This window comes from Drosophila mauritiana, chromosome 2R (genome assembly GCF_004382145.1).
Source record: "Drosophila mauritiana strain mau12 chromosome 2R, ASM438214v1, whole genome shotgun sequence".
NCBI lineage: Eukaryota > Metazoa > Arthropoda > Insecta > Diptera > Drosophilidae > Drosophila > Drosophila mauritiana.
The window spans coordinates 11705081-11719457 of record NC_046668.1 but is presented as its reverse complement, the minus strand read 5'-3'; the positions used below and the strand labels follow the sequence as shown (position 1 = coordinate 11719457).

The following is a 14377-nucleotide window of genomic DNA, read 5'->3' as shown; positions in this document are numbered from 1 at the left end:
ACATACAGGGGTATTGGCTCCCCATCGGGCATATCGAAGCTCTTGACTTTAATCACACTAATTACGCAACTAAAAGGATAATCGTGTCGCTGACCGCACAAGCTCCTTAATGCGTTTGTCCAACTTTTTGCGAGTGCGCTTGTGTGTGTGTGTGATCCAGTTCCCCCATCCCGATATTTTGTCATAATCCCCTCGATTTGACAAGCTCATTAAATGAATGCCAAAATTAAGCTTAAAGTCGTGTGTGTTTCACTTAAAGACATTCGAGTTTATTTAATGGTTGAGGCAAGAAACTATCCAATTATAGGTGAAAACAAATGAGTGCTTAAAGTAGCGAATTCCTCTGGCGGTAAGTCATACTGAAGCCCGTCTCCACATCCCGATTCAAGGTGAGGTCATCACTGGAGAAGTGCATCATGTAGGGCGGCGAGGCTGCAAATAGGGAAGCCACATATCAGGCGCTGTTCCAACGGACTTTCCACATCCGCACAACCAAACACTCACCATAAACCAGCAGGTTGTCGTTGGTGCCGCAGTAGTAGGTGGGCTGGTAGGCCATGTTCTTGGCCAGAATGCTCTGCGGTATCATCAAGTAGTCCTCCTGTCTGCCGGTCGTGTGGACAGTGGCGTGGCAGAACTCGTCGTAGCCCTCGCTGGAGTCCGACTGCACCGACATTGAGAACTTGCTGAAGGAGTATCTGTTAAGAAATTAAGGAGGAGCATATTGCATTAATAGTTAGTTTCAGTAGGTAGTTCAAAAATTATTAAATATTTAATCACTTAATTAATTAATACGTTAGATTTAGTAACCCATAGACACTAGTTTATACTTTATTGTAAAGTAAGTATTATTACTTCTATCTCATTAAAATAATATTAGTGGTTAGCCTTGATACTTCACCCAGATGAGTATATAAAGATTTCGAAAAGTAGTTAGTAGTATAAGTATGTAACTCACTCGATCATGCTGGCGGTAGTAGCTGATTTGATGCAGATATTGTAGCTCAAGTCAGGCATATAGTTGCTGGTCACCGAAGTCTGAAAGTTGAAGCTGCGAATGGTGCCCGACAGATCGGTGTAGTACTGCTGGCAGCCGGGCGGAGCAAGTAGCTCATAGTCAGCGTGATGGGAGGCGAAGATGTCTCTCAGATCCTGCAGAGAATTGGTGGAGGTTCCCAGGCCGGAAGAAGTGCTCGAACGCCGTCGGCTATTCGCTGGTGGACCTTCAAGCTGTGTTACGATCAACCTCCAAACGGGTGCAGTTCCTCTGGAGGTCACTACAAACGTTAGGGTCACCTGATCGACTCCCGCAGCCGCATTGAAGGGCAGGTACAGGTGCTGGCCATCGTTTACACCGCACAACTTGAAGCCACCCGCCTCAAAGTAGTCCTGGCACTCAAGTACTCCATCCACATCCGTGGGCTGCTGCATCACGAACTGCTCAAAGTCGATTCGCAATTGCTGCACATTGCTGCTAAAGGCTTCGATGGTGTAGGTATTCAAATCGCTGGACAAAACGCCAGGATTCTTGATAATCGTTCGCTTCTGGCGCGTAGAAGTGCCCACTTGTAGGTTGGCTACAGAAAAACAGGAACTATTAGCTTAACTTGGGAGAAATGATAATATTTCCATACGAAGTAGATTTAAATATCTATACAATTCAGTGAATATCACTTTAGTGAAAATGCAAACAGCGCCTTTAACACGTTTAAACATTCGAGAGAGAGCAATTACATAATATTCTAGTGAATTCATGATCATGGCCAATATATTTATTGACCCACTTTTCCCGATCACACATTTTCCGTATCACTTTCTTTAACTCACTTTCACAGCAAACGCCGTAGGTGCCGCAATATCCATTCACTGTGCCCGATTGCCGCATGCACTTGAAGCGAGTGAGGCAGGTGCCGGTGGTGCCGCTGTTCGTGACGCAGCTGTCCGCCAGGACACTCCTCCGCCTGGCCTGGCGCCACATGCCAGGCTCCTGGGCGACGGCCAGAGAACCGCTTGTGTCATTCAGCGTTTGCGCCTGCGCAATGGCCAATAATCCCAGCGGAAGCAGCAGCGTATATCCAATCATAATCCTCGGTTTCACTCAGGTTCTTTTCACCCACGCACTTTCACATCGACTGTGTGGATCTTTTGGGGGTCGCAGCGCTTATATAGCACTTCTTGGGGCCGAAGAATCCGAAGCAGATACAGCGGCGCTGGCAGCGATGCGGTGATGCGGTGATGAGATTTTCGTGTTAGAAGCAACGGCGTGTCAATATTTGGTAAGAAGCTCGGTTCGTCACCTACCGGCATGAATATTCAAGCCAGGCTAGTTGCGCCTATTAACTTGCTGGCTTGCTGGCCGAAGTCGCCGATCGATCGAGTCATTGAACCTCAACGAGTGTCCATTACTTTGATCTTAGATCTGTCAAAACTGGGTTATGTTTGCACACTGTTTTGGGAACTGAGAGGGCTGACTGGCTGGCTATCTCATTATCATCGCTATAAACGAAGATGACAATCGATAGTAACGATGATGATAATGATGATGATGACGATGATGTCAAAAAGTGAAAAGAGGTAACAAGTATTGTAGTGTGTGATTGAGTTGACAAGACCCCAATAAGAGCCAAATTGCACAACTAAAATTGGGCCTCAGCTTCGATAAATGCAGTTCCAGCAGAGTTCTATTCGTAGTCGAAAGTTGTTTAAAAAGTATATATGCCAATCAACTGATTGTCATTCATATACTTAAACATTTATCTGATAAAAGCGCGGTCAAGTTGATGTTTATAAAACCTTATCGCTGTTCGCTGGGGTTTAATTTGAAATAAAAAATGAAATAAATTAATTTTGTTGTTTTGCTTGCAGACACTTTGAATGCTGATATAGTTGGAACAAATATAATTAATGAGGGCAACGGGGAAATACCTACGTCATAAACACCAATGAGGAAACAATAATAATCCAAGTTGAAAACTCTTAGAATCGATAGCTTGATAGCTGAAAATGGAAATGTCACACCATCGCAAGTTTCTGGACAAAGTCATGGTACTCCTTTGTAAGAGTATAACAAAGCTCTTAGATCCAAATAGCCTAAATAGATTGCCATGAATTTTCCCCACTGATAGGGCTATTAAAAATACCTTTTGCGTGGCTAACCAATAATAGAGGGACTCCAATTGTTTGCGATTTCGCCGTCAGACTGCAGGTGCCCCCTTGGGCCAGCGGTGCGATAAAACCAATCGATCATGATTGTTGACACTGGAACCTGGACAATTGGGTGCGATAGGGGTGACAGGTGAGATTGCCGGCGGGCCATAAAAACCCATCCACTGACCGCTGCGACGACTCAGAACGATGAAGAACTGCATTGCAAGCGCCCTGCTCCTCCTGGCGGTCGTTGCGGCCACTCAAGCCGCTTCGGTAGCCACGCCCACCTGTGGAGGCACTACCTCCTCGAAGAACATCAACCTGGTGAACCCGACGAATCCTCCGCGGGTTTGCGAGTACCATATCAAGCCGACCAGCAAGTACGTTTGCCAGCTGAGAATCGATTGGGCCATGACCTTGGCTCAACCCACGCTGGAATCCGATGGTTCCGGCCTGACCTATGCCGAGTGCACCCGTGATTACTTCGAGGTCGATGGACTGAAACTTTGCGGCACCGAGGTGTGGCAGCACATCTATGTGCCCTTCAACGCCACCGATGGGGAGTCTTTGGTGGATCTGGTCATCAGTTTGGCCGATCGTGCTGGAGGCAGTGGCCTGCCCACCGCCTACTGGGACATGACCGTCACGCAGCTGGAGTGTCCGGCCGGAGCCTCCGTTCGCTCGTTGGACCTGGAGGACGACGTCACCATTGAGAGTCGAGCCAGCACCATCAAGGATGGCTTCTTTGTTGCCCCGCCCGGCTGTCGGCAGTACTTCCCCCAGCCCAAGGGAGCTGTGAAGTCCTTCAACTACAACGATGGCAATGGCATCTATCCATCTCGCATGAACTACGCCATCTGCTTCCGTCGCCAAACCGATACTAAGACTCTAACGTGAGTAATTAAATATCTACTTCCTGTATTAATATTAACTTCACTTGCACAATTCTTCAAAAGCATTCGCGCCTATGACTTCAACGTGGGAGATGTGATTTCCGCTTCCACCTTGATGACCGATGAGAACTGCTACAGCAGCGATAGTACCAACGACCTGGATGCCGATTTCCTGATGGTGCCACAGGCAACCTTCGAGGATAGCCACAAGCACGCCACCTACTTCTGTGGCTCCATACAGAAGGATGTGGTCATATCGAGTAAGTTTCATAGAGCTTTTTATGGGGCAAAAGCTCAGGTTACACTAGTGAGCAAACTTATGGTTAAATCAGCTTATATCATTTAATATTTGATATTTATTGAACATGTTAATCCATTTATAATAACTATATTAATACTATTATTACCCACTTTTTAGGCAACAATCCCGGTCCTTTGATGGTTCTGTTCAACAGCGACGACATCTACAGACAGAATGAGGCTGGCTTTGCTTTCACCTATGTTGTGTCCTAAGCGGTCGAGGTTCTTTGATATTGTAAGCTAAACAAAGAATTTGCCAATAAAAGACGTTTAAAAGAAAGATTTGCCGAGTGTTTACTCTAGCATTAGCGTTGAGCAATCAAAGAGATCCGCTCGGGGAACTAACTTGGCAGGTACAATCGCTTGGGAATTTGGGGGCTTTCGTTTTCTATTCCCAGCGCTTGCTCTATCAATTACAGATAATTGCCGACTTATCAGAACAGCCGCGGTATCAACATTTGTCTCTGACAATTACCAGACAAGCGATATATTATCTCAAGAAGCCAGACTATCTAGGTGTTCAAATAATGTGAGATAATCTATCAAGTGGTTCTCAAATTTATCAGATTCCAATCTTGGCAAAACACTATCTAAACTCCTGCGAGTAATTTGTGATAATATCGACGTAGGTTAAAGGTGTTCTAAAGTACATATAACGAAATTCTGCATAAGCCATGTACTGAAATTGAATTCATATTTATCAAAAAGCTTCGCGAAATGTATCCTGTGCGCTAGAAGAAGTTTCAAAAGCTTTATTGGTTGAGAGCTTTAATAATATCCTTAGACACGACAGTACCCATTTTTGTACCTTTATTTAAGCTGCTTCCGAAAACGTAAATACTGTCAGACTATCAACAAGTGTTTTGCAAGTATTGTTTTGGGGCTGTTCCCCCTTTTTAAAAATATTTACGTCGATAGTATGACTTTAAATTAGAATTTCGCTGCTATTAAAGTGACGAATTGCGATTATTAAACTTTGGTTTTAATGTGGCGCCAGTCTTGTTTATCAATGGCAGCATAGTCCAATAATCTAAATTTTAATTGTGTCGTCTTGAAGCATTATTCCTTATCAGTCTCTTCAGAGGCAGCGCAACAAGTTGCCAGCAACATAAACAGCCCTGTGCCCAATCTGCTGCCGTTCGTCGCAGCGGAAAGCTCTGCTAAAGCTCGGAAAACTCATTCTTGGAGGCCAGCGCACTGTGGGTCGGAAAAAATTTTAATTTTGATATATGAAACATTATAAGGAATAATATGTAAGTTTTCTGCTTTAAGGGTTTTCTTTCTATTATGTGAAAACCCTAAAATATTAATGTAGAACATGTAAAAATATATTTTATTTTTGCAAACATTTAAGGTTAAGCGAATTTTTATCATTGAAACATTTATTGTTAAAACACTTTTGGTTAAATGCTACTTCATATAAAACATAGCTGATTATGTTAAAGTTTACAAGTGAATCATTTCCCTATCAGGAAACTATATTTTTCACACATACCTTCAGGCCTGATTAGAGATTTACTGTGCATTTTTGGCAAACTTGCCCCACAGTGCAGTGATAAGACTCGCAATGTTTACTGCTAGCTGCAGCAACATGTTGCGCAGTAGCAGACACGCCGGCTGCTCGCCGTGTGGCATGCGGATTTGACTTCAGTTGCCGTCCAACTGCCGCGTATTCGGAACGCTCCTCGCGCATCCGAGCCGGTTCCGCAAGCATATCCAAAGCCATTTTCGAACGGTGTGCGCGAATCGCTCATTAAACCCAAATGGGTGTACAATAAAAAGTTTTAGTCCCGGCCATTGAAAAGTGTGTGTGCTCTACTTGTTCCTTTATTATTATTTTCTCCAAGCCATTGTCATCGCTTTTTGCGTGCAACGTGTGGCGTCGTGTGGCACGGTGTGGTGTGAGTGGCCGATTGCGAGTGCGTCGCTTAAATGCCAATTAAAGTGGCAGGCGTTTAATCAAGTCAAGTCCCAGTCCCAGCCCCAGTCACAGTCTTCGTCTCCGTCGCCGACTCCAACGCCGCCGACGGTGTGACAAAAGAGTCTGCAGAGGAGTCCTTGGCATAGCTCCACTCTTCATTTCCCTCGACATTCTCGGCAGGCAGCGCACATTCACGAAATTCCCAGTGAAAACATAGCCATAAATTAACAACTAATTCAATTAACTGCTGACAACGTCAACGAGCGCCGCTTGGTTGCAGCTTGGGAACAGGTCCTTTGCCACGAGGCAGGCCAGAAGGAAGTCAGGAAGAGTCACTGCATCGCCGCAGGATATGCGGCAGGCTGCCTAGGAGGAATTCCTTGTGCCAGCCTCCTCCCATCACGGTAAGCCCACGGATCCTAGATTCCACTCACAATGGGAGAAATATTTCAAAACGCACACATGCCGCTGCTCGCAACCGGAAATTATGAGGCCTGTGCGTTCCGGCTTACATTTTCAGGGGACTTTATCGGGTTATTCACATCTTATTCACATTTTTCATGCAACTATCGGTCCATTGTATTATGTTATCATCAAGGATATGCAAATTTCTTTAGTTGCGCGAACACTGTCACTGGCATGACAAGTCAATTTAAATACAGTAAATATGTTTTCACAAAACAAATAACTTTTGGAACTCTTTTGGAAAAAAAATGTTTTAGAATTTCCAACAAATTTCTATTTTAACAGCCTTTTAGAAGCGAGAAAATATTTTGGAGCAAGAAGGCCTTATGAAATGGTTAAAGCATCTGAATTTACTTTCTGTTTAAATCTACATAAAAAAGTTTATTTTACATACATCTTTTTAAGACTTTTCATGAACTTACCCTTGTTAACTCTGATAGAGAGTGAAGAATAGCTGTCAAAGTGGAAATCGGAACATGCGTTTCTGACTCCTTTGTACGTGTGAAGTCCTCAGAAGTTGGCCCAGAGAATAAATGAAATATTTGAGATATGCTGCCAAGCCAGGGCCATTATGCAAATGCTTGATTGGGTGAAAAAACGCTCAAAGGATTTAGTTTTTGGAGCCCATTCATTTCCATGTGAATCGACTTTTGTTTGGCTTTCGAATCCTGGGTAGCAGCTGCATAAATCAATGGAGCAGCATTTCTCTCGGTTCGTTTGATTTTTTGATTTCCAGCTTCATGATGACGCACGTTGTAAGGCCATAAATCTTGCGATCTGGCCGAAATGTCTTTAATTGTTAAGCGCACAGACGGCAGGCAATCTGCAATCTGGAATCGACAATCTGTAAGTCGGCGATGATTTCACAGCACGACGCGACACTATCATTATTGTGCGATGATCATGATATATCTGCCGTCATTTGTCACTGTAACAAGTTGAGCCTGGCGGCCAAAAGCAAACAATTTGCCACCGGCTAAATTCGCTATTTGCTATTTGCTGTTAGCTGTTACCCATTTGCCATTAGCCGTTTACGTGGCGCCGGGACTGCACTGTAGATGTCATAGATACAGATACTGGGCCCAAGATACATGGGCTTACATATGTGTATATAGACTACCATCGTGGCGTGGGTTTGCATTAGCTTTTACTTTAAACAATAAATTCTTGCGTAGCGCTATCTCTTAGCCGGGAATATTTTGGACCATAAAATGCATATTGCGAAATATATATACTTTATTTTGCTTTCCTTTCCCGCAGCTTTGTTTATGTCCACGTGAGCCAAATGCAGCGGCTAATGAGTAAATATTGTCAGAGATAATATACGAGTGCATATTTACTTCTGGGCGCTTCCAGCAAATGGATGACTCTCGAGAAATATAAATCACTGCTCTCGAGCTAGAAATGCAGGAAGTATCTTCTTTTTACTAGAGTAACTACTAAAATCGCTTGGGCTGCAACTGAAAACAGATAAGGCACCAGGTTATGACTCTAAATGCTTGCCAAGTATGTTATTAAAGTGCAATAAACAACTCATTTGTACAGAAAGTCCTTCACAAGATACAGATAAAAAAAGTGCAGGCAATTAAAAGCTCATTAAGTGCAGCAAAAACATAAATACATCTCCATTCCACATCAAAATCTACTTCGAATTTTGATCAAAACATTCTTGAAAATATCAAAATCTATGCATGAAAATCAATATCCAAGAAAAATAACTTGCTAAATATAGCTTACGTTTATTCATATCGAGCATTAACATTCTTATGCCTAATAAACACAGTCATTAAATTCAAATTATTTATTTAACCATTAATGAATGTATTTGGAAATCGTTGCCACTTGCCTGTTGTATTCTGTTTATAAAATAATGCTTATGAGTGATTTGTCGGATGTTCGAGCTCATGTAAACACAATCGAAATCAAACAGTTTTTGACAAGCACTCATCTCCGTTGAATGTGGGCCAATATCGATTGCCCTATTTGTTATCAATTTGCCATCATCCGTGGCTTTGGTCCATTGATTGATACATCCTATTTCGCCGGTTGCCAAATTAATTTCCCTTGCAACAATTTCAACAACATGGTTGCAAAGCGGTTACGGATTTGGGCATCAACGGTGTTTATTGTATTAGGAATTTTCCAAATTAATTGCGAATTTAAGCTATTTTTGGGTTCAATGGGCACGAGTTTTCCTCATCACAAAAACCGAAAAAAAAACGAAAAGGAAAAAGGGGAGACGGACAGGTCTAAACAATAACAAAAAGCTGGCGCTGATTGAACCGCTCAGTGCACAATTTCAATCAATTTTTCAATTAATTTTCATTGCCCCGCGTGCGGCGAGTTTCGAAGTGGGCACGATGATCAAACGACGATGAGATCGCACGGCCAACGTCATTGTTAAGGCCAAATCAGTGCGCGTATTGGCCGCATCGCAGGCAAATGCAGGAGAATTAAAATAAATGGTTATGGGACTCCATAAAGCATTACAATATCAAAAGGCAGGAGCCAACGTGATTCACACACTCAGGAAATGTTGGCCAAAGACAAACAGAGTACACCGCTTACATGGCCCACTGTGTGTGCGGGTTCAATTAACGTGGCCAACACAACTTGTTCTTGGTCGCAGTGAACCTGGAGCTGGAACTCCAGCCTTAAAAGGCTGCTCCCAGAGATTGCAGCCTCCACAATCAGCCTGGCCAGACGAACTGGCAGAAAAAGTTGTTAATTGGAATTTAACAATCTCTAAAAGCGTCTAATGGAGGGGATGCGTGCTCTGCACCTCGGCCGGCTAACTTACCGATTTGCCCCACTGTGCGGCTGGGCTACCAGTTTACCCACTCTGCGCTTTATCTGCCGGCAAATGTAGAAATTAAGTTTCGCCCGGCCAGATGGATCCCGACCGACGACCAGCCGACCGACTGTCAGTATCGTTTACGTGCCGCCGTCAGGCAAAAACAATCAACATCAACTTATTTGTCTGCTGGCCAAACATCTCAAAGTCTCAAAGTGGCCAGCATCGCAGCAGCAGCATCTGCTGATGCCAGATAGCCACACAGTGCTCAGAAGCTCGGTGCTTCGGTGTCATGACCATTCCGGGTCCATTGCTGGGCCTGCCTGCTTGCCCCGTTGCAGAAGGAATCGTGATTTTATCCCGCACGCACTGATAAATAATTACTGAGTCAACCATTCACCATAATAATAATATATTCATATTTATATAATAAAATATCCTAAATGCTCTGGAGGCAATATAAGAAAGATTATCCATTTTTAAATTTTTACGAAAAAGTTGTGTATCCATAAGATACTATATCTCATAAGTATATATAATCGCTATTATAAAAGATCCGGAAGATAGTAACGTATCTTATCACATTTATTCTTATTCGAAATTTAAGTTGGCAATATATAAGTTTTAATCTTCAAAGATGATTACACTCATTTGTTTCCAGTGCATGGAGCTTAGGCTCGACTTGCATTCTTGCGCTCGCCATTTAGTCGTGGGCTTCGTAACAAAGATCGTTAGCTGGAGGAATTATTGGAGCAGCTTTTCCAGCGGCTTCAGCCAGTCGTCAGTTCGAGTGGGGAAAATAGTTTCTCACAGCTGGCCGCTCTGCCCCTCTTTCTGCCGTTGACAGGCTTCGGGTTTTGGCCCACCTGCTGGCCTTTTGGATGTTTCCTGGCCTCGTGGCGTCCCTGGGCACCTCAGCTCCCTTGCATCCCTTGGCTCCATCTGCCGGTGACAGTTCACGTCACCACAGAGCCACAACCAGCTGGCGGAAGCTTCTTTGTGCCGCCGGTTGGCGCTAATGAAGCATCACACACATCCGCATCCACGCCAAGGTGGCCAGCACGTGTGCTGCCCCGCCGTCTTTGATAAAAAGTAGAAAAAGAGATAAGAAATGAAACCAAGTCAAGGGGCACGAGGAGTGCTCAGCATAATTTGCGCTGACATTAATCAATTGCAGCGTGGGCTTGGCAGCCGAGAAAAGAGCCCCGCTGTTGGCCATAAATTAGCAGCAGCCGCATCCACGAAACATGGCCAGGAACACCTGTTGGTGGCCAGCACTTCCGATTCGGGCCGCTTTTGAATATGATTTGCAGCATCGCGCTGTGCGGCGAACATCGATATGCTCTTTAGATAACGCAGAGCAGTTTCCCTCCACTGCTGATTGCAGACCATAAATCAGCCGCAAAGTGCAAGGCTCATGCTCAAGCTGTTGGCCCTTGTTCGACACTGGTTGTCATTAGCTGAAACATTAAGCTGTGGCAAGTAGACACATTTCTGTGGCCCACAAACATGATGGGTTTATTTTTGTTAAGACATCGGCGCCATTGACACATGACACGCCCGTTTATCGCAGCGGAAGTCGCCTGTCGGCTCGACACTTGGCATCTTGGCCAAAAGTGTTGACAGCTGCAAATCAAATTGTCATTAAATTTTCATTTCGGGCAGAAGCCTCTGGGCACTCCTCCAGAAATAGTGTGGCTCCGGTAATTGCAATTAAAACAATTTTGCGGAGCGTGTCGCGTCGACACATTGACAAACTGCGCCAATTTACGTGGGAATTCGGGGGCGACACTCAAAACTTTTCGCCGGTTGAGAAGTTGCAAATTTGTTTGAAGCACGGTTGAGTTACAAGTTAACAAATGGTTGTAAGGGCAACGGATATGTGAATACTTTTACGCAGGATAGAATGGTCCTTGGAAGAAGATTGAAATATGACTTTTAAAATGGTTTGCACTATAAGGTTTTCCTACTTTATTAGATACATTCCTTTGATGTAAAAGTACATTAATGTGGAGCAACAACTTTACAACAACAACTTTAAAAAATTGTATCTGCCTAATATATTTTTATTCAATATTTCGAGACATTCACTTCATATCTCTGCGTATGGTTATCAAATAAGAATAAATAAAAATAGTTAGCATGGTTTACAATTCAGCTATTTTGTCCCTTTTCCTATCTATTCGATTAAAATTTTCGACGAAATCTTTGGCTACTATATTTTAATTAAAATAAATACCCACCAGATCTTCTGAATTTGATTTACGAAAGCCAGTGAAAAACATGAGTATCATTCCTCACTCAAAGCAGTGATAAGATAGTTATGAAGTCCAACGATATGGGTTTTTATTGATTTATTTTAATAAGAAGAGCTCTAGATTAGTTCGAAAATACTTATATTAGGGAAAATTCCAAAGAAGATTGTAAAATTCCTTCAAGACAGATGCCATTGAACTCTGTCAATTTCGTAGTTGTGAATTGCAGGCCCTATTGAAATTCTAATGATAAATTGGGTGCTGGCTTTGTCTGGGTAAACCAGGTTAGCGGTTGTGGCCAACGTGCCGCCAATGCTGCGTATGCGTAATATTTATGGCACGACGCACATGTGGCAAGGTTCCAAATGCAAGACGCTCGTCAAATGGCATAAATAAGCACATCTCACTTGGCTATGCGTTGGCTGATTTTTTATGCAACATGCAACACGAGAATTGCATTAGAAAAGAGGTGGAACTGATGTTGCACCCACACACCATTCCGTACGCCCTCACAATTCTGGCACGCATCCGAATGAAATGAGCAATTAAAAAGTGCGCATAACTTAATTAAAGATGTAAAAAGAGGAAGTGAATTGTGGCCAAATGATCGCTGCCAAATTGTCGCCTTTGTTGGACTCGGGTTTTTCGCGTTACAAGTTCCATTTGATGTTCATTGGCTTGTTTATTGGGTGGTTTAGTGTCCTTACCGCCAGCAGTCGGTCCTCTAATTACTTGGCTTCCGGGAACAAAAGTCGAAAGTTTTAGCAACAAATGTTGCAACATTAATTAGGACACATTTGCTGGAAATTCCCTTTCAATTAGAGCCTGCTTTTATGCGACAGGATCTGCTCGAGTGTCCTGCGGAATGGATTCCAGCAGTCAAGTGCCGCCAGGCGGGCGAAATGTAGTGGCACTGAGCTGCGGATTATGTCGGTCAAAGGTCAGCTGCTCTTAATGTGCTCCACCGAAGCCTTTAAAGCTGCTGCCCCCCGCCACCACTCGACCTTTGGCCAAATCCCGGCTAATGAGTTCCAGAGTGGTATAAATAATGCAAAATGTTTCACAAATACTCTCGGAGGGAGCACCATCACGCACCCAAACATCGCAAGCCGCAGAAAACAATGGCGCTTCGGAACAAAAGTTAAATAAATATGCATATCATATATACATTTTTGGCTTTTCATACATACTTAGGCGTATTGAAAAACAAAGGAAATCGTACTTGATGCACTAATGGATTAAAATAACTTTAACACTTATTCAATCTGATTGTGAGGCTTTAAATATTTCTACTTTGCTAACAAGAACACTGTTATATTTAATGACAAAACTGAAATATTCACACAATTTATGGATTAAAACGTATTAAACACATATAATATGATTTGCATATGTTTTTAATGCAGATATGTGATACTTAAAGAATTCATTGTACAAGCGTCTTAATTCTGGAAATCCTTTTATTTTAAGTGCTTAGAGATTGTTTCCAAAGTTAATTCGCTTTCAATACGTTAAAATCGAAAGAGGCATAATGTTTTGAGTACACTAAGGGGATTAAAATAAATCTCCAATCGATCATGAGATTGTTCCTTGTGCAGCTGTGCAGTACCTCAACCTCCAGTGGCGGATTGTTTTAACAAATGTCCATCTTCGCACGCCTGTCTCGAGTGAGTGGCAGATGGATTGGCAGCAAGTGTCATTCGCCCAGTCCATTGGAATGGACAGTGTGCTCCGCCCACGTACTCGGAAGGGGGCGCGGAGCTTGCCAGTGGAACCAATCAGTTGGGGGGCTGAAACTTAAACCAGAAACTAATTGAAGTTTTGCGGCTGCTCCATGCTCCGTGCTCGGACATAATTCCGCTTTTGTACTTGCAGCCAGATGATCCCATCAGCGAAACCCGGAGCTTCAGCTCGTCATTAAATCCTTTGCGTTTCGACTTTGGTCAGTTGATTAAGTATGCATAAACAGCAATTATGCCGCCCCCTTGGGGCGTGTCCGCGTAATTTATGCTAAGTTATGGCGTATTATATCTATTGCGGACCCATTTCTTCTGCTTGTGTATTACCAAGGGCGAGATGGCTGGGAAAAAGGAGCATGGAGCACGGAGCACGGAGCTAGGAGCTCCACAAAAGTTGGCAAACAAAATCCATACATTAAGCATATCCTTTTTGCAAGAGCCTCGAGCTGCCATGGCCATAGTAACCCATTGAAATTAAAACGCTTTATTGAAGGAGCGTCCTTTTTTTGTGGGGCATCCCCCCGCCCCACCACAGCACCCCGCAACAATACTTTTCAAACCTTTGTTGCCTTTTTTGCGTGTGCGCTTTGCGGCCACGAAATTGCAGGTAATTAAGATGCCGCCCCATGGCATAAAGTACACAAAAAACGGTAAGAGAAAAACGGAGTGTGGCAAAGGAAAACATAATTCACTGTCTGAAAATTCATTTCGACATTTCGCTTCCCTTTGACACCGCTGCTGCCAAGAGGTCTGAATTTTCCCGCTGCTTTTACTTAAGAAGCATTTTCCTCGGCATTCGTTTTCCATCTCCCAGGCAGAGCTGGAGCACCTTCTTGGCCATCCTGTCCTGGGTTAAATTGAGT

General features: G+C 43.5%; 3 protein-coding genes across 7 annotated transcripts in view; 2 read left to right on the top strand and 1 right to left on the bottom strand.

Annotated features, from left to right (window-relative positions):
• Positions 1-270: 270 nt before the first annotated feature.
• On the bottom strand, positions 271-2121 carry LOC117136879. Its single transcript, XM_033297984.1, has 4 exons — positions 1828-2121; positions 959-1577; positions 505-698; positions 271-432 (listed from the first exon to the last, which is right to left on the bottom strand). The coding sequence occupies exons 1-4, from the start codon at positions 2081-2083 to the stop codon at positions 326-328; spliced, it is 1176 nt and encodes a 391-aa protein (XP_033153875.1). The 5' UTR covers positions 2084-2121; the 3' UTR covers positions 271-325.
• Positions 2122-3354: 1233 nt separating this feature from the next.
• LOC117136831 lies at positions 3355-4614 on the top strand. Its single transcript, XM_033297910.1, has 3 exons — positions 3355-4040; positions 4104-4300; positions 4459-4614. The coding sequence occupies exons 1-3, from the start codon at positions 3355-3357 to the stop codon at positions 4551-4553; spliced, it is 978 nt and encodes a 325-aa protein (XP_033153801.1). The 3' UTR covers positions 4554-4614.
• A 1393-nt stretch (positions 4615-6007) lies between these two features.
• The window catches only part of LOC117137453 (calcitonin gene-related peptide type 1 receptor-like), a 28106-nt gene continuing 19736 nt past the window's right edge, over positions 6008-14377 (top strand). For all 5 annotated transcript variants that reach the window (XM_033298895.1, XM_033298897.1, XM_033298894.1 and 2 more), the window contains exon 1: positions 6008-6665. The gene's annotated coding sequence lies outside the window, so the exon portion shown is untranslated. The remainder of the gene's footprint in view (positions 6666-14377) is intronic.

Coding starts and splice junctions, on each gene's coding strand:
- LOC117136879 (XM_033297984.1), bottom strand. CDS start 2,083: ATGATTGGATATACGCTGCTGCTTCCGCTGGGATTATTGGCCATTGCG. Junction 1,578..1,827: donor CTACGGCGTTTGCTGTGAAA/GTGAGTTAAAGA, acceptor GTTTTTCTGTAG/CCAACCTACAAGTGGGCACT. Junction 699..958: donor ACTACCGCCAGCATGATCGA/GTGAGTTACATA, acceptor ATTTCTTAACAG/ATACTCCTTCAGCAAGTTCT.
- LOC117136831 (XM_033297910.1), top strand. CDS start 3,355: ATGAAGAACTGCATTGCAAGCGCCCTGCTCCTCCTGGCGGTCGTTGCG. Junction 4,041..4,103: donor ACCGATACTAAGACTCTAAC/GTGAGTAATTAA, acceptor ATTCTTCAAAAG/CATTCGCGCCTATGACTTCA. Junction 4,301..4,458: donor GAAGGATGTGGTCATATCGA/GTAAGTTTCATA, acceptor CCCACTTTTTAG/GCAACAATCCCGGTCCTTTG.